We start from the raw sequence: 27,351 nt of genomic DNA, 5'->3' as shown, positions 1-27,351 counted from the left end.
TATCGTTTTACACAGACTTTCCCTTTTGTTTCTTTCTGCTGCACCTTCCACTTCATCACCAATTGCATTTATCTTTCCCCAATTCTGAAGAAGAGTCATTGCCCTGGAATTTTAATTTCCCTTGACATTCAATAGCATAAGCATTACAAAATTCGCTATTAACATCCTGAGAATGATTATTGACCAGAAATTGACTTGAACTAGCTGTTTAAGTACATGTGGTTACAACAGCATATTAGAATTTATTGTCATATGTACTTAAATACATATGTTGTCATTCCTATCTTAGGTACAAAATCTTAAGTATAGAGAAATAAAGAAACAAAAGTTGAATGTCACATCCTCTTTAGTATTAAACGGAAAAGCAAAGAAATAAGGTTAAAAGTCCAACTGTCTTTTCTAAGTTGAGAGTGTGTTGCTTCTCCCCCCCCCCCCCCATTTATCTCTCCATCCCCAAGACTTCCCCATGCTTATTCTTGATGAAGGGCTCCAGCCCGAAACGAGGACTCTCCTGCTCCTCGGATGCTACCTGACCTGCTGTGCTTTTCCAGCAACACACTGTCAACTCTGATCTCCAGCATCTACAGACCTCACTGTCCCTGTCTTTTCTAAATGCTGAGCTATGATGAGTTTGCACTCCCTGCTTTGAACTGCTCTCCAGGAGACCTCGGGCTGATTGCACTCACCATTGTCACAGACACCAGCGGATATCCCTCACTGCCATTCTAGGCTTGCTCTTCTTGCATTTGGCTTGATCTCCAACCACCAAAGCCCCAATTCTAGGCTCCCAACCACTGCCATGCAACTGACCTTAGAGTAAAGGAAAGACCTTTTAGAAAGGAGATGAAGAGAAACTTCTTCAGCCAGAGAGTGATGAATCCATGTAATTCATTGCCACAGATGGCTATGGAGGCCAGGTTATTGAGTATACTTAAGACTAAGATAGGTTCTTAATGATCAAGGTTTACTGGGAGAAAGCGGGAGAATGGCTTGAGAAACATATCAGCCATGATTGAATGTTGAGCAGACTCGATGGGCTGAATGGCCTAATTTCTGCTCCTATGTATTATGTACCTCTAGCTGAACACCAAAGTCCTGATCTGCACCCCTAACCATTGCCATGCTCCAGACCTGATTAAGCTGCAATGCCATCATCACTGCTATCTCCACGACTGATCTCTCGCCAGAAAGTAAATTCAAGTTCCGCTGCGCTTGCCACATCTGCAGATGCCAGGACACCTGAAGCTGTCACTCTCAATGCTGCCTTGGATACCAGCGGATCTCTCCCGCTCCCATATTTGGCTCATTTTCCTTGCAATGGCTCGATCTCCCACACGCTGTGATCACTCTCCTCCACACTGCACTACTCACTCTCCACAGAATCATAGAATCGCAACAGTGTGGAAGCAGGCCATTTGGCCCATTGAGTCCACACCGATCCTCTGAAGAGCAACCCACCCCTTACCCTATCCCTATAATCCTGCATTTCCCACAGCTAATCCACATATCCTGCACATCCCTGGTCACAATGGGCAATTTAACATGGCCAATCCACCTAACCTGCACATCTTTGGAGTGTGGGAGGGAACCAGAGCACCCAGAGGAAACCACACAACCACAAACTCCACACAGACAGTCACCTGAAGGTGGAATTGAACCCAGGTCCCTGGCACTGTGAGACACCGGTGCTAACCACTGAGCTACCATGCTGCCATAAGAAGGTAAGTCAATTAAAATAAGAAAACAGTGAACGAAAAAAATATATAATTAAAACAAACACAGCAGATAAGCTCTGGGCAGGAGCCCTCCACTGTGCTTCTACTCCACCGCCATCTTGGATCAGAGTAAAAAAAATCAAAATGCTACAAATTCTGTGGCAAGAAACTCATCTACAGACACCACAAATCATGTCCACCAAGGCACAAATAGGGAGTGTGATGGAATACATGGATGATTGCAGCTCCAACAGCACTCAAGAAACTCAATATCCTCGGGAACAAAGTAGCCACTTGATCAACCCCTGTCACCACTTGCAAATTATTGCCGGAAGCCAGGAGAATACAAAAAAGTTAAGAGAGTGGATAAAGATCTGGCAGATAGAGTTTATATGAGAAAATGTGAAATTGTCCATTTCGGCAAGAAGAATTAAAAGAAGCATATCTAAATGGTGAAAACTTGTAAGTTTGAGATGTACAGGGATCTCAGTGTCCTCATACATGAATCACATAAGGTTAATATGCAAGTACAGAAAGTAATCAAGAAAGCACATAGAATGTTGTCATTTATCTTGAGGGATATTGAATACAAGATAGAGAAATTATGTTTCAGTTGTACAGGGCATTGCGGTGGCTCCATTTGGAGAATTGTTTGCAGGATTGGTACCTTATGTAGGGAATAATGTAAATGTGTTGGAAGCAATTTAGAGAAGGTTTACCAGACTAATAACTGGAATGTGTGCATTGTCTAATGATGAAAGTTTTGACATTGCTAAACTTATATCTACTAGAGTTCTGAAGACTCAGGGTCAAGTTTATTGTAACATTTATTGTTTATTGTAAGAAATTGAAGAGTCATGACAGGGTACATGTGATGTGAAGAGAAAATTATATTAATGATTTAGCTGAGGGAACTAAGTGTAATATTTCCAAGTTTGCAGACGATGGTAAAAGGCTTTTAAGTTTTAAAAAAAACTTGTACAATGAAAGGGGAGTAGCTAGTTCTCCCAGCTCAGCTTTTCTCTGGTTTGATTTGGTTTTGGCAGTCTGGCTATTCACTGAAGGCAGCCAGGCAGGTATACAATCTGCTGGACCCAAAGAAGCAGATCCATGCTGGCTCTCTCTCTCACTGACCTCTCTCTTGTAAGACCCTGTGTTTAATTTTACCTTTTGTGCCAAGGGGATTTTTGCAAGTATTTGGAACAGGATCATTAAATTGGGATAATCTGTTGGGTTTTCAGATAGAAGTTATTCAGTATTCTGTTGTCTTTTGTAGGTGTTTCATTCAGTAATCTTGAAAATAAATTCTGTTTTGTTTAAAACTATGTACACCTGCTTAAAACAACTAGCAAAGTTAGGATCTAAGCTACTTTCTTGAAATGTTTTGAGGGAGTCTGGCATCGTCCATAACAGACTTCATAATGAGAGGTTTTGCACAGAGGAACAAAGATGCCATACTGCAATTGTACAGGGCCTTGGCGACACCACACCTAGAGTATTGTGTGCAATTTTGGTCTTAACTAAACAATAATGTTCTGGTTTTGGAAGGAGTGCAACACAGACTTATTGGACTGATCCTTGGCATGGGAGAACTGATGAAAAGAAATTAGATCGGTTGGAACTATATTTGGAAGAATGAGAAGGGATGACATAGAAACTGATAAAACTCTAACAGGAATAGACAGGGTAAATGCAAAGGGTGTTCCTGATTATTGGAGAGCCCAAAAGAAGTATTCAAGTTGAAGGATTGGGGCAGGGGTGGGGGGGAGTGGGGGCTGGGGGCTGGGGGGTCGGCCTTTTAAAGCAGAGATGAGAAGAATTTCTTTAGCCAGAGAATGGTGAGCCTGCAAAATTCCCTGACACAGGAAACTGTTTAGGCCAGACAATGAAGACTTTCAAATAAGATGTAGTTTTATATATCCTTAGGACAAAAGGAATGAAAGGATATGGGAGAAAGCTGGAAAAGGTACTGAGTTGGATGATCAGCCATGATGACCATGATCATGGCCTACTTCTGCTTCTGTATTGTATGTTTCTAATTTATTTTGTACATAGTAGAAATTTTTGATGTTTTTGTAACAATACCAAATAAGCAGATTGTCCAAAATTGTTGTTTTCCTTTCATGCAATGAGTAATGCAATTCAATAATATTATTTTCATGAAATGGATAGCAGTGAAATAAATTGAGAAATGAACTTCATTTTTAGATTTTACAAAAACACCACTTAAAAATACCAATTTTTAACCAGGTCAGTAGCATGGTGGATAAGAGCAGGTTTATGTCTGTTGCCTGAAATAAAAGACTTGAATAAGAAATTATTAGCAAATAAGCATATAACTTGGAGGTAACCTTGTATCAGGGAGCAATGACAAAGGGAATGTTGTCTTTATTGGAGAGAAAGCTTTTTGCCAGATACATGAATGACCTAGATCCTAAGGTATAAAAAGTTGTGGATTCAAATGTTAAAAGTAGGAAATTAGAAAAGGCACAGAAGTAATGAATTATAGAGTCATAGAGATGTACAACACAGAAACAGACCCTTCTGTCCAACTCATCCATGTCAATTAAATATCCTAACCTAATCCAGTCCCATTTGCCAGCACCTGGCCCATATCCCTTTAAACCCTTCCTACTCATATACTTATCCAGGTGCCTTTTAAATGCTGAAATTGTACCAGCCTCCACTACTTCCTCCGGCAGCTAGTTCCATACACGCATGACCCTCTGCGTGAAAAAGTTGCCCCTTAGGTCTCTTTTATATCTTTCCCCTCTCACCCTAAACCTATGCCCTCTAGTTCTGGACTCCCCCACCCCAGGAAAAAGATTTTCTCTATTTATCCTATCCATGCCCCTCATGATTTTATAAGCCTCTATAAGGTCATCTCTCAGCCTCCACTCTCCAGGGAAAACAGCTCCAGCCTATTCGGCCTCTTCCAAGAGCTCCAATCCTCCAACCGTGGCAACATTCTTGTAAATCTTTTCTGAAAACTTCCAAGTTTCACAACATCCTTCCAATAGGAAGGAGACCAGAATTACACACAATATTTTTAAAATGGCCTAATTAATGTCCTGTCCAGTCGCAATATAATCTCCCAACTCCTATACTTCAATGTTCTGACCAATAAAGGAAAGTGTACCAAACACCTTCTTCACTATCCTATCTACCTGCAACTCCACTTTCAAGGAACTATGAACCTGCACTCCAAGGTCTCTTTGTTCTGCAACACACCCCATGATGCTACCATTAAGTATATAGGTCCTGGGAAGATTTGCTTTTCCAAACTGCAGCACGTCACATTTATCTAAATTAAACCCCATCTGCCACTCTTCAGCCCATTTACCCATTTAATCAAGATCCCTTTGTACTCTGGGGTAAACTTCTTCATTGTCCACTACACCTCCAATTCTGGTGTCATCTGAAAGCTTACTAACTATACCCCCTAGGTTCACGTCCAAATCATTTATATAAATGACAAAAAGTAGACGACTCTGCACCGATCCTTGTGGCACTCCATTGGTCACATGCCTCCAGTCTGAAAAACAACCCTCCACCACCACCCTCTGTCTTCTACCTTAGAACCAGTTCTGTATCCAAATGGCTAGTTCTCCTTTATTTCGTGAGCTCTAACCTTGCTAACCAGTCTCCCATAGAGAAGCTTGTCAAACGCCTTATTGAAGTCCATATATATCATGTCCACCTGTCTTGCCCTCATCAATCCTCTTTGTTACTTCTTCAAAAAAGCTCAGTCAAATTTGTGAGACATGATTTCTCATGCACAAAGCCATGCTGACTATCCCCAATCAGTCTTTGCCTTTCCGAATACATGGAAATCCTGTCCCTCAGGATTTCCTCCAACAACTTGCCTGCCACCAATGTCAGGCACACTGGTCTATAGTTCCCTGGCTTGCCCTTACCACCCTTCTTAAACAGTGGCACCACGTTAGCCAATCTCCAGTCTTCCCGCACCTCACCTGTGACTATCGATGATACAAATATCTCAGCAAGATGATACAAATATCTCAGCAAGGGCTTAGCTTCCCACAGAGTTCTAGGGTACACCTGATTATATCCTGGGGATTTATCCACTTTTATGCATTTCAAGATATCCAGCACCACCTCCTCTGTAATATGGATATTTTTAAGATGTCACCATCTATTTCCCTACATACTATATCTTCCATGTCCTTTCCCACAGTAAATTCGTTTAGTATCTCCCCCAGTTCCTGTGGCTCCACACATAGGCTGCCTTGCTGATCTTTGAGGGGCCTTATTCTCTCCCTAGTTATCCTTTTGTCCTTATTGTATTTATAAAAATCCTTTGGATTATCCTTAGCTCTAGTTGCCAAAGCTATTGTGTACAGTTCTGGTCCTCGCTTTATAAGAAGGATGTAGAAGCTTCAGAAAGGGTGCAGAGAAGATTTACTAGGATGTTGCCTGGTATGGAAGGAACGTCTTATGAGGAAAGGTTGAGGGCCTTGAGGCTCTTCTCGTTAGAGACAAGAAGGTTGAGAGGTGACTTAATAGAGACGTACAAGATAATCAGAGGGTTAGATAGGGAGCCTTTTTCCAAGTATGGGAATGGCAAACACGAGGGGACACAACTTTAAAGGGAGGGAAGATAGGTATAAGACAGATGTCAGAGGTAGTTTCTTTACTCAGAGAGTAGTAAGGGTATGGAATGCTTTGCCTGCAACAGTAGTAGATTTGCCAAGTTTAAGTGCATTTAAGTCGTCATTGGACAGGCATATGGACGTACATGGAATAGTGTAGGTGGGATGGGCTTTAGATTAGTATGACAGGGCAGCACAACATCGAGGGCCGAAGGGCCTGTACTACGTTCTATGTTCTACCTCTGCCTCATGCAACTGTCTGTGTGGAGTTTGCACATCCTCCCTGTGTCTGCGTGGCTTTCCTCCAGGTGCTCTGGTTTCCTCCCACAATCCAAAAGATATGCAGGTCAGGTGAATTGGCTATGGTAAATTGCACATAGTGTTAGGTGAATTAGTCAGGGGTAAATATAGGGTGGGGGAATGGGTCTGGATGGGTTACTCTTCGGAGGTTCAGTGTGAACTTGTTGGGCCAAGTCATAGAGATGTACAGCATGGAAACGAATCCTTTGGTCCAACCCGTCCATGCTGACCAGACATCCGAACCCAATTTAGTCCCACCTGCCAGCACCCGTATCCCTCCAAACCCTTCCTATTCATATCCATCCAAATACCTTTTAAATGCTGCAATTGTACCAGCCTCCACCACTTCCTCTGGCAGCTCATTCCATACATGTACCACCCTCTGTGTAAAAAAGATGCCCCCGAGGTCTCTTTTATATCTTTCCCCTCTCACCCTAAACCTATGCTCTCCCATATGGACTCCCCCACCCTGGGAAAAGACATTGTCTATTTATCCTATCCATGCCCCTCATAATTTTGTAAACCTCTATAAGGTCACCTCTCAGCCTCCAACACTCCAGGGAAAACAGTCCCAACCTGTTCAGCCTCTCCTTATAGTTCAAATCCTCCAACCCTGGCAGAATCCTTGTAAGTCTTTTCTGAACCTTTTCAAGTTTCACAGCATCTTTCTGATAGGAAGGGGACCAGAATTGTACACAATATTCCAACAGTGGCCTAACCAATGTCCTGTACAGTCGCAACATGACCTCCCAACTCCTGTACTCAAAACTCTGACCAATTAAAGAAAGCATATCAAATGCTTTCTTCACTATCCTATTTACCTGCTACTCCACTTTCAAGGAGCTATGAACCTGCACTCCAAGGTCTCTTTGTTCAGCAACACTCCCTAGGACATTACTAATAAGTGTATAAGTTCTGCTAAGATTTCCTTTCCCAAAATACAGCAACTTGCATTTATCTGAATTAAACTCCATCTGCCACTTCTCAGCCCATTGGCCCATCTGATCAAGACCCTGTTGTAATCTGAGGTAACCTTCTTTGCTGTCCACTACACCTTCAATTTTGGTGTCATCTGCAAACTTATGCTCGGATCCAAATCATTTATATAAATGACAAAAAGTAGAGGACTCAGCATCAACCCTTGTGGCATTCCACTTGTCACAGGCCTCCAGTCTGAAAGACAACCCTCCACCACCACCCTCTGTCTTCTACCTTTGAGCCAGTTCTGTCTCCAAATGGCTAGTTCTCCCTTTATTCCGTGAGATCTAACCTTGCTAACCAGTGTCCCATGGGGAAGCTTGTCAAACGCTTTACTGAAGTCCATATAGATCACATCAACCGCTCTGCCCTCATCAATCCACTTTGTTACTTCTTCAAAAAACTCAGTCAAGTTTGTGAGATATGATTTCCCACGCACAAAGCCACGTTGACTATCCCTAATCAGTCCTTGCCTTTCCAAATACATATACATCTTGTCCCTCAGGATTCCCTCCAACAACTTGCCCATCACTGACGTCAGGCTGACTGGTCTACAGTTCCCTGGCTTGTCCTTACCACCTTCCTGAAGTAGTGGCAGCATGTTAGCCAACTTCCAGTCTTCCGGCACCTCACCTGTGACTACTGATGATACAAATGTCTCAGCAAGAGGCCCAGCAAGCACTTCTCTAGCTTCCCACAGAGTTCCAGGGTACACCTGATCAGGTCCTGGGGATTTATCCATCTATGTGTTTCAAAACATCTAGTACTTCTTCCTCTGTAATATGGACATTTTCAAAGTGTCACCATTTATTTCCCTACATTCTATATCTTCCATAACCTTTTCCACAGTAAATACTGGTGTAAAATACTCATTTAGTATCTCCCCCATTTTCTGCTAATCTCTCCTGTCTATACCTGACATATACTTCCTTTCTTTATCTTAACCAAAACTTCAATTTCTCTACCCAGACAGCATTCCCTATACCTACCAGCCTTTCCTTTCACCCTAACCGGAACATACCGTCTCTGGACTGTCATTATTTTATTACTGAAGGAGTGAGAAAAACCATGCCAGGTGGAGTTCAATGCAGCAAAGTGGAAAGAAAAAGTGGAATTTTTTCTTTTTGGGGAAAGCAGAAGAGCTTTAGAGAAGGCTTCAGAGCTTGCTGTATGTACACAAATGTGGCACAGTGGTTAGCACTGCTGCCTCACAGCGCCAGAGACCCAGGTTCAATTCCCGTCTCAGGCGACTGACTGTGTGCAGATTGCATGTTCTCCCATTGTCTGCGTGGGTTTCCTCCGGGTGCTCCAGTTTCCTCCCACAGTCCAAAAACGTGCAGGTTAGGTGAATTAGCTGTGCTAAATTGCCCATAGTGTCAAGTAAATGTAGGGGAATGGGTCTGGGTGGGTTGCGCTTCAGCGGTTCGGTGTGGACTTGTTGGGCCGAAGGGCCTGTTTCCACACTGTAAGTAATCTAATCTAAATAGTTGAGAACTCGTGCACTAGTAAAAAAAGGTAATCAAAAGTGCTTTTGGAATGTTAGCCTCTATCTGGAATACAAAAAGGACAAAATTCAGCATCATTTCTCCAGGGCTTTGGTCTGACCTCACCTTGGATTTAATTCTGTACACAAAACTTTAGGAAAGGAAAATAAATGATTGGCACTTAAAGAGTAATTTTCATGACCATCAAATGTCTTATGGAGCTTTGCATCCGATGGAATATTTTGAAGAATAGTCATAGTGTAGGAGTCACTGTAGAAAATGTGTGCACAGCAAACTTCCAGAAATAGCATTGTGATAATAATCAAATTGTCTTTTTATTGAGATATTGACTGAGGAATAGATATTCTCTCAGATACCAGGTTAATGCCACTTTTCTTCTTCAAAATATTATTTGAGAGGGTTTACATCCAACAAGCAGCCAAATAATACTTGGGTTTGGTTTCTCATGTGAAAGACACTCCTTTGCTTGTCCATCTGCATTGCTGCACTGGAGTGTCAGCCTTGATGTTTGTTCTTGACCCGGAACTTTACGAATCAGAGGCACAGTGCTGTCAACTGAAAAAAAAAAGAAAATGCTAGAAAAAATCAGCAGGTCTGTGGAGAGAGAAAGAGCTAAAATGTGTTGCTGGAAAAGCGCAGCAGGTCAGGCAGCATCCAAGGAACAGGAGAATCGACGTTTCGGGCATAAGCCCTTCTTCAGGAATGAGGAAAGTGTGTCCAGCAGGCTAAGATAAAAGGTAGGGAGGAGGGAATTGGGGGAGGGGCATTGGAAATGCGATAGGTGGAAGGAGGTCAAGGTGAGGGTGATAGGCCGGAGTGAGGTGAGGGCGGAGAGGTCAGGAAGAAGATTGCAGGTGAGGAAGGTGGTGCTGAGTTCGAGGGATTTGACTGAGACAAGGTGGGGGGAGGGGAAATAAGGAAACTGGAGAAATCTGAGTTCAACCCTTGTGGTTGGAGGGTTCCTAGGCGGAAGATGAGGCGCTCGGTCGGTTTACAGTAAATGTCCGTGTTGATTCGGTCGCCCGAGATAGAAATGGAAAGGTCTAGGAAGGGGAGGGAGGAGTCTGAGACAGTCCAGGTGAATTTGAGGTCGGGATGGAAGGTGTTGGTAAAGTGGATGAACTGTTCAACCTCCTCGTGGGAGCACGAGGCAGCGCCAATACAGTCATCGATGTAGCGGAGGAAAAGGTGGGGGGTGGTGCCAGTGTAGCTGCGGAAGATGGACTGTTCCACATATCCTACGAAGAGGCAGGCATAGCTGGGGCCCATGCGGGTGCCCATGGCTACTCCTTTGGTTTGGAGGAAGTGTGAGGATTGGAAAGAGAAGTTGTTCAGAGTGAGGACCAGTTCAGTCAGTCGAAGGAGGGTGTCCGTGGAAGGGTACTGGTTGGTATGGTGGGAAAGGAAGAAGCGGAGGGCTTTGAGTCCTTTGTAATGGGGGATGGAGGTGTACAGGGACTGGATGTCCATGGGGAAGATAAGGCGTTGGGGACCGGGGAAGCGAAAATCATGGAGGAGGTGGAGGGCGTGGGTGGTGTCCTGAACGTAGGTGGGGAGTTCTTGGACTAAGGGGGACAGGACAGTGTCGTGGTATGTAGAGATGAGTTCGGTGGAGCAGGAGCAGGCTGAGACAATGGGTCAGCCAGGGCAGTCAGGTTTGTGGATTTTGGGCAGGAGGTAGAAACGGGCGGTGCGGGGTTGTGGGACTATGAGGTTGGAGGCGGTGGATGGGAGATCCCCTGAGGTGATGAGGTTATGGATGGTCTGGGAGATGATGGTTTGGTGATGGAAGGTGGGGTCATGGTCAAGGGGGCAGTAGGAGGAGGTGTCCGCGAGCTGGCGTTTAGCCTCAGCGGTGTAAAGGTCGGTGTGCCAAACTACTACCGTGCCTCCCTTGTCTGTTGGTTTGATAGTGAGGTAGGGGTTGGAACGGAGGGAATGGAGGGCTGCACGTTCCGAGGGTGAGAGGTTGGAGTGGGTAAGAGGGATGGAGAAGTTGAGGCAGTTAATGTCACGGCGGCAGTTGGCTATGAAGAGATCGAGGGCAGGTCAGAAGCCAGCATGGGGTGTCCAGGTGGATGGGGTGTGTTGGAAGCGGCAGAAGAGGTCGTAAGAGGGTGGGCGAGCGCTGCCTCGTGCTCCCATGAGGAGGTTGAACAGTTCATCCACTTTACCAACACCTTCCACCCGACCTCAAATTCACCTGGACCGTCTCAGACTCCTCCCTCCCCTTCCTAGACCTTTCCATTTCTATCTCGGGCGACCAAATCAACACGGACATTTACTATAAACCGACCGACTCCCACAGCTACCTAGACTACACCTCCTCCCGCCCTGCCCCTGTAAAAACGCCATCCCATATTCCCAATTCTTTCGTCTCCACCGCATCTGCTCCCAGGAGGACCAGTTCCAAAACCATACAACTCAGATGGCCTTCTTCTTCAAGGACCGCAATTTCCCCCCAGATGTGGCCGACGATGCCCTCCACCGCATCTCTTCCACTTCCCGCTCCTCTACCCTTAAGCCCTGCCCCTCCAACCGCCACCAGGACAGAACCCCACTGGTCCTCACCTACCACCCCACCAACCTCCATGTACAGCGTATCATCTGCCGTCATTTCCGCCTACTCCAAACGGACCCCACCACCAGGGATATATTTCTCTTCCCTCCCCTATCAGCGTTCCGAAAAGACCACTCCCTCCGTGACTCCTTCGTCAGGTCCACACCCCCCAGCAACCCAACCTCCACTCCCGGCACCTTCCCCTGCAACCGCAAGAAATGCAAAACTTGCGCCCACACCTCCCCCCTCACTTCCCTCCAAGGCCCCAAGGGATCCTTCCATATCCGCCACAAATTCACCTGCACCTCCACACACATCATCTATTGCATCCGCTGCACCCGATGTGGCCTCCTCTATATTGGGGAGACAGGCCACCTACTTGCGGAACGTTTCAGAGAACACCTCTGGGACACCCAGACCAACCAACCCAACCACACCTTGGCTCAACACTTCAACTCCCCTTCCCACTCCACCAAGGACATGCAGGTCCTTGGACTCCTCCATCGCCAGACCATAGCAACACGACGGTTGGAGGAAGAGTGCCTCATCTTCCACCTAGGAACCCTCCAACCACAAGGGATGAACTCAGATTTCTCCAGTTTCCTCATTTCTCCTCCCCCCACCTTGTCTCAGTCAAATCCCTCGAACTCAGCACCGCCTTCCTAACCCGCAATCTTCTTCCTGATCTCTCTGCCCCACCCCCACTCCGGCCTATCACCCTCACCTTGACCTCCTTCCACCTATTGCATTTCCAACGCCCCTCCCCCCTACCTTTTATCTTAGCCTGCTGGACACACTTTCCTCATTCCTGAAGAAGGGCTTATGCCCGAAACGTCGATTCCTGTTCCTTGGATGCTGCCTGACCTGCTGCGCTTTTCCAGCAACACATTTTCAGCTCTGATCTCCAGCATCTGTAGTCCTCACTTTCTCCTCTGTGGAGAGAGAAAACCAATTAACTACAAAGATAGAGACTATTTACAAAGGATCAATATAAAAGGATCATGAAAGTGCAGGTGGAGAAAGTAGATTATAGGAGAGAGAGCGCCAATAATTTTGGAACTATGTTGTAAGTTTGCTGGCTGAGCTGGAAGGTTTGTTTTCAGATATTTCGTCACCATGCTAGGTGTCATCATCAGTGAGCCTCTGGTGAAGTGCTGGTGTTTGGTCCCACTTTCTATTTAAGTGTCTTGGTCTGTTAAGGTGGGTGATATCATTTCTGGTTCTTTTTCTCAGAGATTGGTAAACTGAGTCAAACTGATGTGTTTATTGATGGAGTTCTGGTTTGAATGCCAGGTCTCAAGGAATTCTCATGTGTGTCTCTTTATAGCCTGTCCTAGGGTGGATGTATTGTCCCAGTCAAAGTGGTGATCTTCTTCGTATGTACATAAGGATACTAGTGATAGTCAGTCATGTCTTTTGGTAGTTTGTTGGTGTTTGTGTGTCCCGGTGGCTAGTTTCTGCATGTCTGTCTGATGTAGTGTTTGTTACGGTCCTTGCAGGGTATTTTGTAAATGACAGTTGTTTTGCTGGTTGTTGGTATGGGGTCATTTAGGTTCATCGGTAGCTGTTTAACTGTGTTGGTAGGTTTGTGGGGTACCATGATGCCAAGTGGTGTGAGTAGTCTGGAAGTAATCTCCGAGGTGTGTTTGATATATGGTAGTGTGGCTAGAGTTTCTGGGCGTGTTGTGTCTACATGTTTGGGTTTGTTGTTTAAGAATCAGTGGACTGTGTTTATCAGCTACCCATTGTTCTTGAATATACTGTATTTATCTTCTGCTGCTCGTAGTTCCTTGATGCTGTAGTGTTGTGGCCCATTCAAATAGTGTCCTGATGCAGCTCTGTTTGTGGGTGTTAGGATGATTGCTTCTGTAGTTAAGTGTCTGGTCTATGTATGTTGCTTTCCAGCAGACGCTGATCTGCAGTTCTCCATCAACTGCTCATTCCACTGTGACATCGAGAAAGGAAGGTCTGTTGTTCTCCTTCTCTTTTGTGCAATTTATGCCAGTAAGGATTTTGTTGATGATGTTGTAGGGTTCCTCTAATATGTTCTGTTTTGTGATGACAAAGGTGTCATCTGCGTAGCGGACCCAAAGTTTCCCAGCCCCTCCCCCTCCCCCTCCCCCTCCCCCTCCCTTCCAATTACTGGATTCATAGAGTCATAGATATGTCCAGCATGGAAACAGACCCTTCGGTCCAACCCGTCCATACCAACCAGATATCCCAACCCAATCTTGTCCCATCTGCCAGCACCCGGCCCATATCCCTCCAAACCCTTCCTATTCATATACCCATCCAAATGCCTCTTAAATGTTGCAATTGTACCAGCCTCCATCACTTCATCTGGCAGTTCAATCCATACCTGTACCACCCTCTGTGTGAAAACATTGCCCCTTAGGTCTCTTTTATATCTTTCTCCTCTCACCCTAAACTTATGCCCTCTAGTTCTGGACTCCCCAACCCCAGGGAAAAGACTTTGCCGATTTACCCTATCCATGCCCCTCATAATTTTGTAAATCTCTAGGGAAAACAGCTCCAGCCTGTTCAGCCTCTCCCTATAGCTCAAATCCTCCAACCCTTGGCGACATCCTTGTAAATCTTTTCTGAACCCTTTCAAGTTTCACAGCATCTTTCCGATAGGAAGGAGACCAGGATTGCATGCAATATTCCAATAGTGGCCTAACCAACGTTCTATACAGCCGCAACATGACCTCCCAACTCTTGTACTCAATACTCTGCATTGACCAACCAGGTTGTACCCAGCTACTTGTCTTCACCTATTCCCACTTCACTACTCTGCCCCCACCATCCTCTTTATCTGAAGCTCTCCTTATACCCAGCCTGAGTCCTGAATAAGGGTTACAACCGAAATGTTAACTTGTCTACCTCCAGACGCCGCCTGGCTTGCTGTGTTCTTCCAGCCTCCTGCTTGTCTACCTTGGCTTCCAGCATCTGCAGTTTTTTTGTCTGTAAGAAAGGAGAGAGGCATAAGACAGGAAACTAAAGGCATGTTAGCCTGATTTTGGTCGTGGTAAGATTTTAGAGTCCATTATTAAGAATGAGATTACAAGTACTTGGAAGTACATGGTAAATTAGGGCTGAGTCAGCATGGCTTCATCAATGGGACGTCATGCCTGACAAATCTGGTAGCATTCTTTAAGAAGGTAACCAGCAAGTTAGACAAAGGAGAGGCAGTGGACATGATGTACTTGAATTTCCAGAGGCATTTGATAAGGTGCCACATGGGAGGCTACTAAATAAGAGGCAGAAAGCAGAAAGTGGGAATAAAGGGGTCTTCTTCAGGATGCTGGCAAGTAACTAGTGGAGTTCCACAGGGCTCAGTGTTGGGGCCACAACTATTCATGTTATACATTAACAATCTGATGAAGGAACTGAGGGCATTGTTCCTAAATTTACAAATGACAAAAAGAGAGGTGGAGGGACAGATAGTATTGAGGAAGCAGGGAGGCTGCAGAATAACTTGCTAGGACAGTTAGCTAAGAAGTGACAATGTGGCAAAGTGTGATATTATGCACTTTGTTAAGAAGAATAGAGGCATAGACTATTTTCTAAACAGGGAAAGACTTTGGAAATCTGAAGCACAAAGGGACTCTGGAGTCCTAGTTCAGGGTTCTTTTAACAGGCAAGTTCCGTTGGCAGTTAGGAAAGCAAATGCAATGTTAGCATTCATTTCAACAGTGATAGAATACAATTGCAGGGATGTACTGTTGAGGCTCTATAAGGCTATGGTCAACCCGCATTTAGAATATTGTGAGCAATTTTGGGCCCTGTATCTAAGGAAGGATCTGTTGATGTTGGAGGGGATCCAGAGCAGGTTTGCAGGAATATTCCTGGGGATGAAGAATTTGTTAAATTAGCAACAGTTGAGGATTCTGGGTGTGTACTCGATGGAGTTTAGAAGGCTGATTGGAACTTACAGAATACAAAGAGGTCTGTTATAGAATTAGTGTGGAGAAGACCTGAGGGCACAGCCTCAGAGTGAAAGAGCAACCTTTTAGAACTGAGATGAGGAGGAATTTCTTTGGCCAGAGGCTGGCAGATCTGTGGAACTCATTGCTGCAGATGGCTATGGAGGCCAAGTCATTGAGCATATTTAAGACAGAATCAGATAGGATCTTGATTAGTAAGGGGATCAAGGGTCATGGGAAAAAGGCAAGAGAATGAGGTTGAGAAACATATCAGCCTGACTGAATGGCAGGTCAGACCTGATGGGCTGAATGGTCTAATTCTGCTCCTATATCTTATGGTGCTGGATTGTGCTGGGCTAGCCTGAGGGAATTGGGCTGTGCTGGGCTTAGCTTGGATGTGAGGGTGCCCAGTTATGCTGAGCTCTGAGGAATCGGAAACAGAAATTACTGGATAAAGTCAGCAAATCTGGCAGCATCTGTGGAGAGAAAGCAGAGCTAAAGTTTTGAGTTCAACGACCTTTATTCACCAGACTCTAGACTTGAAATGTTAATTCTGCTTTCTGTCTGCCAGACCTGCTTAGTTTCTCCAGCAATTTTTGCTTTTGTTTTTGTTTCCGATTTCCAGCACCTGCAGTTCTTTGTTTTATTGTAGGCTCTGAAAGAGCTGAGCTAAGTGAGATTATAACGTTGCTCAGGTGTACTGGACTAGGATAGACTGTGAGAGCACTGAGCTCAGCTGGGCTGGGAATGGCCACACAGATGCTGATTCAGGATTAGTGGTGCTGGAAGGGCACAGCAGTTCAGGAATGATGAAGAGCTTTTGCCCGAAACGTCGATTTCAAAGCTCCTTGGATGCAGCCTGAACTGTTGTACTCTTCCAGCACCACTAATCCAGAATCTGGTTTCCAGCATCTGCAGTCATTGTTTTTACCACCATACAGATGCTGAGCTGGGCAGAGCTGAGAGTGTGCAGGATAAGGCTAGGCTGTGAGAGTACTGAAATAAACAAAGAACAGCAAACATAAACAAAAATTGCTGGAGAAACTCAGCAGGTCTGGCTCCATCTGTGGGAAGAAAGCAGATTTGGGTCTGGTGACCCATCATCAAATTGTTAGTATCAGGGAAAAAAAGTGGTATTTATGCTGAAGCCGAAGTGGGGGATTGGAGGTGAGTGGATAGGTGGAGGTAGAGTCCACAGGGGAGAGGTATGAAAGGGGTAAGTTCTCAAGGAGGTTATGGATAACAGGCCAGCAGAGAAGAAAAGCTAAATAAGTGATAATGAAGAGATCAGAGAGAGAAAATGGCTTAGTTATGCTGAATGCAAAATGTCTGTCACAAATGACCACGACCCTCCAGTCGAGAGTGTGGTACTGGAAAAGCACAGCAGGTCATGCACCATCTGAGGGGTAGGAATGAAGGCCCTCCTGATGAAGGGCTTTTGCCCAAAATATCGCTTCTCCTGCTCCTCAGATGCTGCCTGACCTGCTGTGCTTTTCCAGCAACACACTCTCGACTCTAATCTCCAGCATCTGCAGTCCTCACTTTCGCCACGACCCTCCAGTTACCTGCCACTTCAAGATACCACTGTGTTTCCATGCCAATAGTTCTGTTGCAGGGTCTAGATTAGAGGCCTACTGAAGTGTTCCAGTGAGCCTCAGTGCAAGCTCAGAGTAACATCTAATTTTTTAGGTTAGATTAGATTACTTACAGTATGGAAACAGGCCCTTCGGCCCAACAAGTCCACACCGCCCCGCCGAAGCGCAACCCACCCATACCCCTACATCTACCCCTTACCTAACACTACTGTGGGAGGAAACCGGAGCACCCGGAGGAAACCCACGCAGACACGGGGAGAACGTGCAAACTCCACACAGTCAGTCGCCTGAGGCAGGAATTGAACCCGGGTCTCTGGCGCTATGAGGCAGCAGTGCTAACCACCGTGCCGCCCGGTGCTTTTTCCTGCTTGGTGACTCTGCAACTTCTAGGATTTTAGAGTCTGATTCCATCTTCCATATTTTTACCCACCCCACACCTGGTCCTGGTACGGCATGGGTTGTTTTTAGCACAGTCACCCGTTCTCAGGTATTCCTAGACCTATTGTCATGTTACATGGGAAGCATTCAGCACACCTAACCCATCATCACACTCTTATTATCCCTCATTCAACCTGGTCTGCTATCTATAACCTCTTGTTTACCTACCCTTTTAATGCCTTTCTCTCTCTGTCACTCACTAAGGGATTGGGCTCTATCTATCCTGCTGACCGCTCCCCCTCTCCAGAGTAAATGTCACATTTTTCATCGCTATTAAATTCTGCTGGGTGAGTGGCCAGACGTTAACTCAGCTTAATTCCAACAGGAACGGCCAGACCTGCCGAGTTCCACCCGCAACTTCCTGTTTTTTTTTGTGTGTGTTAGTGGGGTGGTACCGATTTCAGACCGTTGTGAGCGCGCTGAGCAGAGCCACACCGCTACGAGCTGAACCGGGCGGGTCTGAACAGGGCTGAGCTGAGCTGAGCTGGGAGTCCGCTGTATTGTGCCGAGGTCCCAGGGTCTGCCGCAATGTCCAGGCAGCGCGCGGCCTTGGGCAAGTCCCTTGTTGTAAATGGGTACCTTTTGCCTTTGAAGAACGATGCGGCGAAGGAAGGTTCAGACACAGAGGGGGATGAGGAGGATGGTGACGACCCGCAGTTCCTGGACCTCCAAGACATGATGAGCGTGTCTGACGGCGCAGTTTCCGTCAGATCCTCTTCTGTTGCACGGCGGTTCGGTAAAACAAAACGTTTCTTTGTAGTTCGTTCAAATGTAGTTTATGGTGCAAAGCAGCAAGACAAACGCCGATGAAACCTTACTTCCTTTACTGACTGAAGTGGCCTGGAACGGGTCTTGTACTCCAGCAACTGGAAATCTTAAAACTGAAGCTCGGGATACTCAGCAGGCTTGGCAGGATGTGGACAGAGAAACACCATTCATGTTTCACGCTCGTGACCTCAGTAAAGATTTCGGATCCTAACTATTAACTGTGTCTCACTGTCCAAGTATGCCGCCAAACCTGCAAAATATTCCCAGCATTGTCTGTCTTTTAGTTTGTGGCATGTGCACAGTGGCCTAGATTTTGTAGTCAGTGGCGAAGTTGGATTTGGACCTCTCATCACAATGATGTGGGTTTTGCGACACTAATGATAGCAATTTTTATTAATATTCATTGGTGTTCCTCTTCTGACTCTGGTAGCAACACCTGGAATCGGCACAGGTTCAATTAAACCCCGTAATCTGGGAGCTGTTGCTGATTTTCCCTTACGAGTGTTTGATTGCACCCTGGAGGATACACAACAGAAAACGAAACTGTCACTTATAAAAACCATGAAAAATCAAATTAGTTGAATACGTTTTATCAGCGTTCTAAATTCATAATTGCTGTTGAACGCATTAATCGGCTGTGCAGTTAATTTTAAAATAAAGTAGGCAAAAGTGAAGACTGTAGATGCTGGAAACCAGAGTTTAGAATAGAGTGGTGCTGGAAAAGCACAACAGGTCAGGCAGTATCCGAGGAGCAGGAAAATCAACGTTTCGGGTAAAAGCCCTTCATCAGGAATGGAGGCAGGGATCCTCCAGGGTGGAGAGATAAATGGGGGTCGGAGGGGCTGGGGAGAAGGTAACAAAGAGTACAGTAGGTGAATGGGGGTGGGGATGGAAGTGATAGGTCAGAGGGGAGGGTGGAGCAGATAGGTGGGAAAGGAATGAGATTGGCAGGTGGAACAGGGCTTCTGGAGGGTTGGAACTGGGGTAAGGTGGGGGAGGGAGGGGAATGAGGAAACTGGTGAAGTCCACCTTCCCCCAGTTCCAACCTTCCCCCAGTTCCAACCTTCCCCCAGTTCCAACCTTCCCCCAGTTCCAACCTTCCAGCTCAGCACTGTCCTACCAGCCAATCTCCTTTCCCACCTATCTGCTCCACCCTCCCCTCTGACCTACCAACTCCATCCCCACCCCCGTTCACCTATTGTACTCCTTGCTACCTTCTCCCCAGCCCCACCGACCCCCATTCATCTCTCCACCCTGGAGGCTCCCTGCCTCCATTCCTGATGAAGGACTTTTACGCGAAACGTCAATTTTTTTTCCCTGCTCCTCTGATACTACCTGACCTGCTGTGCTTTTCCAGCACCACTCTAATCTAAACAATTAATTTTAAAAGTCAGGTTTCTTTATAAACTCACAGTTTCAAAAGTTTATTATTTCAGCTTGTACAGTAGTGCCATTTCTACGTCCCATTCAGTTATATCACTGCTGACAGAGTTTAGTTTAATTTCTTTCCTGCTATGGGAATACTTCAGCATGATTGGCTGCTTACCTGGATGATTTTTCTTCATGCACACCTGGAAATCCTTTTGACTTTGAATCAGATTTAAATTGACATCTGCAAAGTTAAAAATCTACATCAGATATGGTTTGTGGCAAATGGGCTGTTGAAATATTCTGAAGATAGTAAAGCAGGAATAAATGTACTTCTTATCCTTTGATTTTAATTAAATTTCAGTGAGAGGGCATAAGAGTTACAAGCTGAAATATTGAGTTTTAAAGAAAGTGTTTCTTTGAAAATATGAATTTTTAATTTTGTGGCAAAAATCGACCTTTCAATATATAAAATTAATTTTTCAGGGACAATAAGGCTTTTGAGTAAAGAATTTGGGCTTGATATATTATTGAAAACAGTTCTACTTCACTCTATAGATTCACAATATTCAATGTCTTTTACAAGAATTGTTTTAGCAAGGAGAGAGTATATTTTGGCTTAAAGATTCTTGCCTCATTTGCAATCCGGAGTATTTTGTGAAGACTGACAGCAACTTTGGATTTAACCGAAGGCATGGTCGAGTTACTATCGTTTTAACAGCAGTAATATGGTGAAAACTGATCGCTTGTACTGCAGAAAAATCTAGTCTGTTGTATAGGAACAAACTATGCCAAAAAACTCTGATTATATCACTTGGTCAAAAGTGCAACAGTGCTGTTACGAGAAATGCTGGAAAGACTCAGATTTATGGTTGACGATTTGCTAATCAGTAACTGCAAAAGTGACAAATCATCTTAATTGATAAACATGATTGCAAATTCAACACAGAGTATGGTAGAGATCATTAGAGTAGAGAAAACCATGAAAAGATAGTGAGCATTTGGAACTGGGGGAAAGGGATATTTCTGCTTGTTTCAGCAATTGTGATTGTGCCTGTGAATGAAGGTCATTCTTCATCCATTTCGAAATTATATAGTTATCTTATTTGTCAACATTTTAAAATATTCGGAGATATACTTTGGGTATCATTCAAGATTTTGCAGTTTTTGACATTGGATGATTAATGCAAACAGATTGGCTACTTACAAATCAAAGCAATTAACTCTGATGTGATGGCATATGAAAGTGTTTTTTTTGGAAAGATATGAAATGCAGCCAGTATCCTTAAAGCTATACTCTGGAAGGAGCAAATGGCCTAGAGGTTCATCTCTGGGCACAACCATGCAGTTTGTCAGGTTACACTCAAATTTCCTGTGAATCTAACAAGAATCTAGTACTTGACCAGAGCTAGAAAGGAATTCCGAGATTTTAATCCAGCAGCAAGGAAGAAATGATGTCGTTCCAAATCTAGGTGGTGTAGTGTTCAGAGGCAAGTCATCGTAGTGATTGTAATTTGAAGACAGCCTCTGACAAACACAATTGCAAAATGCCCTGAACCTAGAGGTGGTAGCCTTATTACAAATGGAGGGATTGAAAGACGGTTGGTAAAGATTTTTAGAAGTATTGGGCATACATGAACTTGCTTTTGTACCTAAAACTCAAAATTCTGCATTCTTTTAGAATAGTACTTGATTAACACCAAGATTGAATGTTTCTTTCACTGCAACTGGGCATAAAATTGTACAACATCTTCAGGAAAGTTGTAAAAACTGAGTAGGGAATAAAATATCATATAAATAAGCCTTATTTAGATCAAATGAAAGCCATTATTAACAAATTATTGAAAATGCAATATGATGAATCCTTACAGAGTAGTTTTGAAACTGTTCTTATTTCTTCAGTGATTTCATATGAGAAGGTGGGCATCTTTGAAAGCAAAATTAGTTGGAAGAGATGTAAGTAGATGATTTGGTGTTGAAACCTTAAGTTAGCAGTCAGACTTCATACCTCTGTATTTATCTACCTTTCTCTAGTTAAAATCAATGACCTTGACTCCAACAGAACTTACAAGGTGTTCGGAAGGTTTCATTTTACAGACCCATGGTGGAAAGTGGCTGCAAAGATCAAGTGCATCCAGAAGAAATGGTATTTACAATGTACATCCTACAGTCTGAGGAGTCATCTGGCAAATCAAAGAAAGGAAATTTTCAGCCTGTTCCTAACAGCATGTAATGTTCATGAGCAACATAAAAAACAATTTATTGAGACTTTGACGGAGGATAGTAACCTTGAATTTTCAAACCTGTTGGTGACCTTACAAAGGATTGCAGATAAAGAGGCTACACAAGAACCAAACTTTGCAACAAGCATTATTGCAGCCATAAATAGTTCAGGTAAGCTTTGTGTCGATTTTTGGATTATGGATTTTGCTCTGTATTGAAACATTGTACGTAATCTTCAGAATTCAGTAGCATCGATTCATAGAGATGTACCGCATGGAAACTGACCCTTCAGTCCAACTCATCCATGCCAACCAGATATCCTAACCTAATCTCGTCCCATTTGCTAGCACTTGGCCCATATCTCTGTAAACACATCCTATTCATATACCCATCCAAATGCCTTTTAAATGTTGCAATTGTACAGCTTCCACCACTTCCTCTGGCAGCTCATTCCATACATGGACCACCCTCTGCGTGGAAAAAGTTGCCCCGAGGTCTCTTTTACATCTTTTTGTCCCATTAAATCTAATGAGTAAAATTCTCTGTCTGATGTGCATATTGATATAAATGGATAAATCTTATAGAAGCATCCTTTTGAGCTCATTTAGAAATGTTTTGCCGAACTGCAGTGCAAGAAGTTTAGAATGATAAAGTAGACACTTACTTACATTTGCAGGTTATTATGTCAATTACAGGACCTTTTTTTTTGTGCAGCCAAAATGGATGTTTGGAAAATGAAGCATTTTGAAAGTCAATTTTTCCAAATTAATGAATCAGTTTCTCACTATTTTTGCTAGTTTATTACAGATTTTCAGAAGTTTCCTTAATAAATCACTCCCAGCACCAAAAGCTAACGTTTTCTTTTAACATTCTGCTTGTGTCGAAATGCTCAATATTCAAGTACAAACTAGTTTCATTGATTTTATGTGGTCTGAATGTCTTTAGTTTAACAATTTGATCCACAAATTTCAGTAACTGAAGTTTAGTGTATACAATATTTGCCTGCAGTATCCAGAATTCAACCTGGAGGGGACTTGCAGCCCTACCCAATTGATTTATGATTTCTAATGCGAGCTAGTATTCGGAATTTTAAAATAACAACCACCTGGTACATTTTCCGAACTGAATGTACTTTTTTGTGATCCTGTTGGTTGAAAGCTACCGATATTAAGAGAGGAAATATAAGAATTCATAGTTCTGTTTATAAAAGGTGAAGCCAAGTTTGTTTTTACTCTATTAGTTGATAGCGTCACAAGAAGTGAATACTTCAGATTGCATTTTTAAAAATAAAGTTACAAATGTCATTCATAATCACAGGCATATGGAAGTACAGCAAAATTAAAAGGTAGGACTATAAAACCTAAAGTATAGCTTCTGTCTCAAGGCACACTTTGTTCTCTACAGTGTAGGGTATTTGTAGTTTAAAGCTACTATTGATACGCTGCTTTCAATTCAATGAAGATTGCTGTAATTGAGTCTATATCCTGTTTCATATAAAATCACAGCATTGGTTAACCAGTGCAGTATTTCTGGAACGTCACTGCTATACACGAGCTTGAATCTTCTGATCTCTGTGGCCATGTGACTATGATGTGTATTCTGGACCCTGCCAAAGTTGTAATGCGTAGACCTTTTTTTGAATTCACTCATAAGACGTGGGCATTGCTGGCTGTCCAGCTTTTCTTGCCTGTCCCTCGTTGCCCTTGAGGGTGATTTGGTGAGGTGCCTCCTTGAACTGTTGCAGTCTAATAGGGTCCAAAAGGCCATTCTTTTATCTCTGGGACTCTCTGCAAATGTTTAAATTCTGATGTACTTATCTGGATAGTTATTCAGAAAATATTAGACAGATCACACAACATTCTCTCAAAGCGTTTGTGCGTGTGCAGCTGCTCCAATTTTCCACACATGCTGATAAGATTAGAAGTAGCAATGTGTTTGAATTTGTGTGGCTCATTTTGTAGCTATAGTTGGAGTGGAGGACATTTCTCTGTCAGCATCAATGGCCCTGAGGCGGAGATTATCTAGCTTAAACTTCCTTTGAGGAAATATCACCAACGATCTATCCTGGTCCATCTACATTGACGGTACAGTCAAGAAAGAACACCAATGCCTCTACTTCCTCAGAAAGCTAAGATAATTCAGTTTGTCCACAATGACTCTTGCCAATTTTTGCAGATGCAACTATTTGGTTAAATCACAACTTGGTATGGCAACGACTCTGCCCAAGACTGAAAGAAATTAGAGAATTGTGAATGCAATCTATCATACAAACCAGCCTTCCTTCTATTGATACTTGCCACTGTCTTGGGAAAGTAGTCAACATAATCCAAGGCACCCCCTCCACTCCAGTTTATACTCTTGTAACTTCTGCCCACTGGGGAAAAAAAAGGTTGAAAACATACCAACAAATTGAAGAGCAGCTTCTTCCTCAGTGTCATCAGACTTCTGAACCACCTCTAATATTACAGTTGATCTTTCTCTGCACCTTGTCTGTAGATGTAACACCATATTCTGCATTCTGTTCTATTACCATGATGTACTTGTGTAAGCTATGATTTTGTCTGATTTAGTATGCAATACAATAATTTTCATTGTATCTCGGTACATGTGACAAAAACAAATCAAAATGAGGAAAATGTGCATATGGAAGTTTAAGTGTCAGATACAGTAGGTAAGATACATTGTGTGCTGTATCTTTAAGTAGCAGGATTCAGGTTTAATCTCTGATTTATGTCCAGTTAGACAATTTCAGGCCAGATGTACGTCAGGTTGTTGTTTGATCTCTGTAATATTGGTGTAGGGAGAAGAACATAATCCAACTTGCAATTTTATTCTCGTATTTGCTGCCAGAATTCCATGTCTCTGCATGTCGGACAGGGTCGTGATTTGGCTCAGTCATATTGCAAACAAAACATTTTTGTTTATATTGCTCGTGATCTTGTAAAATGATAGAACACATTTGAGGATTGAATAGCCTACTGTTACATGTATAATCTTTGACTAGAGGATGGGAATGGCATTGGATGCACTGCCAAACTCCATGACCTTTTCAGAATTGAAGTAAGTGGTTAGTTATTCATGAAGTGAATGTGGGCATTTTTGATTGGACCAGCATTTGTTGTGCATTCTGAATAGCCCTTGAGAAGATGGTGATGAGCTGTCACCTTCGAAAGGACAATTGGGGAAAGACTGTAAAACCTGGTCCTGCTGGTAAAGCCTGCATGCCCTGAGTGAATAAAATGGAAATTTATAAAAGGAATCAGGGTTTTTTTTTTGGTGTGGTATTAGGATGACTGTTTATGTTGGTGATAACAACTTGTATTTTGTACTGCTTTTAATATAGGAAAACATCCCAAGTTGCCTTTCAGAATTGTAATCTGATAAATTTTGCTTTAGAACTGGACTATGACAGCCCTTAAATAACTGCCATTAACAAAACAATCTGCGTGCTAAATGAATGCACGTGAGCGTATGCATACGAGTTAACATTTAAGATTCACGTTATTAATTGTGCAATAATTTAGTTGCAGGCCAATATGTGCAATATGCGTTAAAGTTCCACAACCTGATGGAGATCCTGCCCAAACTTCTGCCACGGCATTTCTTGGATATTTTAATGCCGAAAGAGGAAAATGGAAGAGTGCCCCGTGCATGGCATATTCTGGAGAAGTTGGAACATTTGATTCAGACAGCAGTATGGAAACTAGGATTCAGTCAAGTAAGCACATCTGTTTGCACAATTGTCAATATGAGTAAATCCCAAGTATGGTGTTGGTTTTATTTTCTGTCTGAGCATTTAAACTTTGTAGTTCTTTTTCATCTGCATTTCTTTTCTAAGTTTCATTGACTATAGTAGCTGTGTGTGTGAGAGGGGAAAAAACAAAATTCAAATGTTGGCAAACACAATGCACAATTAAAGGAAACAATACCATTGTAAATCTGTTTCTAATCCTGAACCTTCCACCTTTTTTGTATTAAGTCTTTTAAGAAATTCCAACTCTGTGGAGTAATTGCTTTTAAAAATTAAAGATTCTCTTAAGGTGCAGATGGTCTCATTAAATAGTTCAAGAATAATTTCTGAAGGACATTTTCTTTACTGTTGACAGATTCTTTCAAAGGAGCTACAACTGATTGGTTGTGAGGCATCCTTGTTGGCCTTTGAAGAAGCTGACCTAATGAAGACAATTCCAGAGTTACAAAGGCATGCTTTGGTCATTTATGATAAGCTGAAACAGACTTGCTGGAGTAAGGGGCACACCTACGTTCAAGTTGATGAACTGACTGCATTACGCTCATCAGAGTTCAGTGTTCAAAGTGCATGGGAATCACTAAAATTTTTAAAGGACTCCAAGATAATCATCATTGAAAAAAGGCGAGTGTACCTCAAGTGTTTTTATAACTATGAGAAAGAAATTGCATCTTGTATAAAGGAACTTGTGAATAAACCTCCTTGGCGCATTTCTCTATCTGAAGTTTTGACAAAAGCCAGTACTGCAGAACAAATGGAAGGACTACCTGAAAACCCAGAGCACACTGAAGAAGTTAAATTGGATTCTTATCAATTGAAAGCTGCTATCATGATGTGTGAAAATCCTGTTACAGTCATCAGTGGTAAAGGCGGCTGTGGAAAGACCACACTTGTCAGCCACATCTTCAGCACGGTAGTTAAAAATATGGAGAGTGCAGATAATGAGGAACTATTGCAAGCATGTCGAGATCTTGAGCAGGATGAATGGGCTCCTGAAAGTTGGGACATTCCAGTGGGTAAAACTCCCAATGGTGACTCTGTTGAAGAAGTTGATGTCAGAAAGGTATCTGTGCTGTTCACTGCACCAACTGGAAAGGCAGCATCTCTTTTAAAGAAAAAAACTGGGTTTAATGCTTATACTTTACACCAGGTAATTGCCATTCAATGATACTTGTGGATAATTCAAATCTTTTAACATGTTTAGCATAAAGTAAACATGATTTTTAAGAAAGTTCCTAAAACACTTCTATTGCTTCTGTGTAGGAGGTCAAAAAGAGAGCCTAAAACTTTGAGCAATATGTTACTCCAGGCTACATGTAAACATTCAATGAATTGTTCGTTAGTTTCTTTCAACTCTTTCAAAAATAACTGGTGTATATTTTTGCTACATTAGACAGTATATTATTAAGATAATTTTGGTTATTTATATTAAGGGAGAACCTCAAAGGGTCAGAATAACTTTGGAAGCAGCATTTACTGGTTGCCATCAAGGGGTGCTGGAATCCAGTTGCATATGGGAGTAAGAATCTTGACAGTAATTCTAGTGGCTGCTAACAGTTGAAATATAAATTAGAACTTTGATAAAGCTAGTTTTGAGTATTTAGTTCAGAGCCG

General features: G+C 43.2%; 1 protein-coding gene and 1 long non-coding RNA gene across 3 annotated transcripts in view; one reads left to right on the top strand and one right to left on the bottom strand.

The window, feature by feature from the left end:
• Positions 1-9,400: 9,400 nt before the first annotated feature.
• LOC140457860 (uncharacterized) lies at positions 9,401-18,354 on the bottom strand. The gene is made up of 3 exons (XR_011953378.1): positions 18,210-18,354; positions 14,555-14,635; positions 9,401-9,666 (listed from the first exon to the last, which is right to left on the bottom strand). It is a non-coding gene; the product is annotated as an uncharacterized lncRNA (long non-coding RNA).
• The window catches only part of helb (helicase (DNA) B), a 24,739-nt gene continuing 15,430 nt past the window's right edge, over positions 18,043-27,351 (top strand). For both annotated transcript variants that reach the window (XM_072551576.1, XM_072551575.1), the window contains exons 1-4: positions 18,043-18,366; positions 21,801-22,160; positions 25,514-25,707; positions 26,096-26,887. In XM_072551576.1, coding sequence (XP_072407677.1) covers positions 18,159-18,366; positions 21,801-22,160; positions 25,514-25,707; positions 26,096-26,887 — 1,554 coding nt within the window. In that variant the 5' untranslated portion in view covers positions 18,043-18,158. The remainder of the gene's footprint in view (positions 18,367-21,800; positions 22,161-25,513; positions 25,708-26,095; positions 26,888-27,351) is intronic.

Source organism: Chiloscyllium punctatum, chromosome 32, assembly GCF_047496795.1.
Source record: "Chiloscyllium punctatum isolate Juve2018m chromosome 32, sChiPun1.3, whole genome shotgun sequence".
Taxonomy (NCBI): Eukaryota; Metazoa; Chordata; class Chondrichthyes; order Orectolobiformes; family Hemiscylliidae; genus Chiloscyllium; species Chiloscyllium punctatum.
This window is presented reverse-complemented; position numbering and strand designations above follow the sequence as displayed.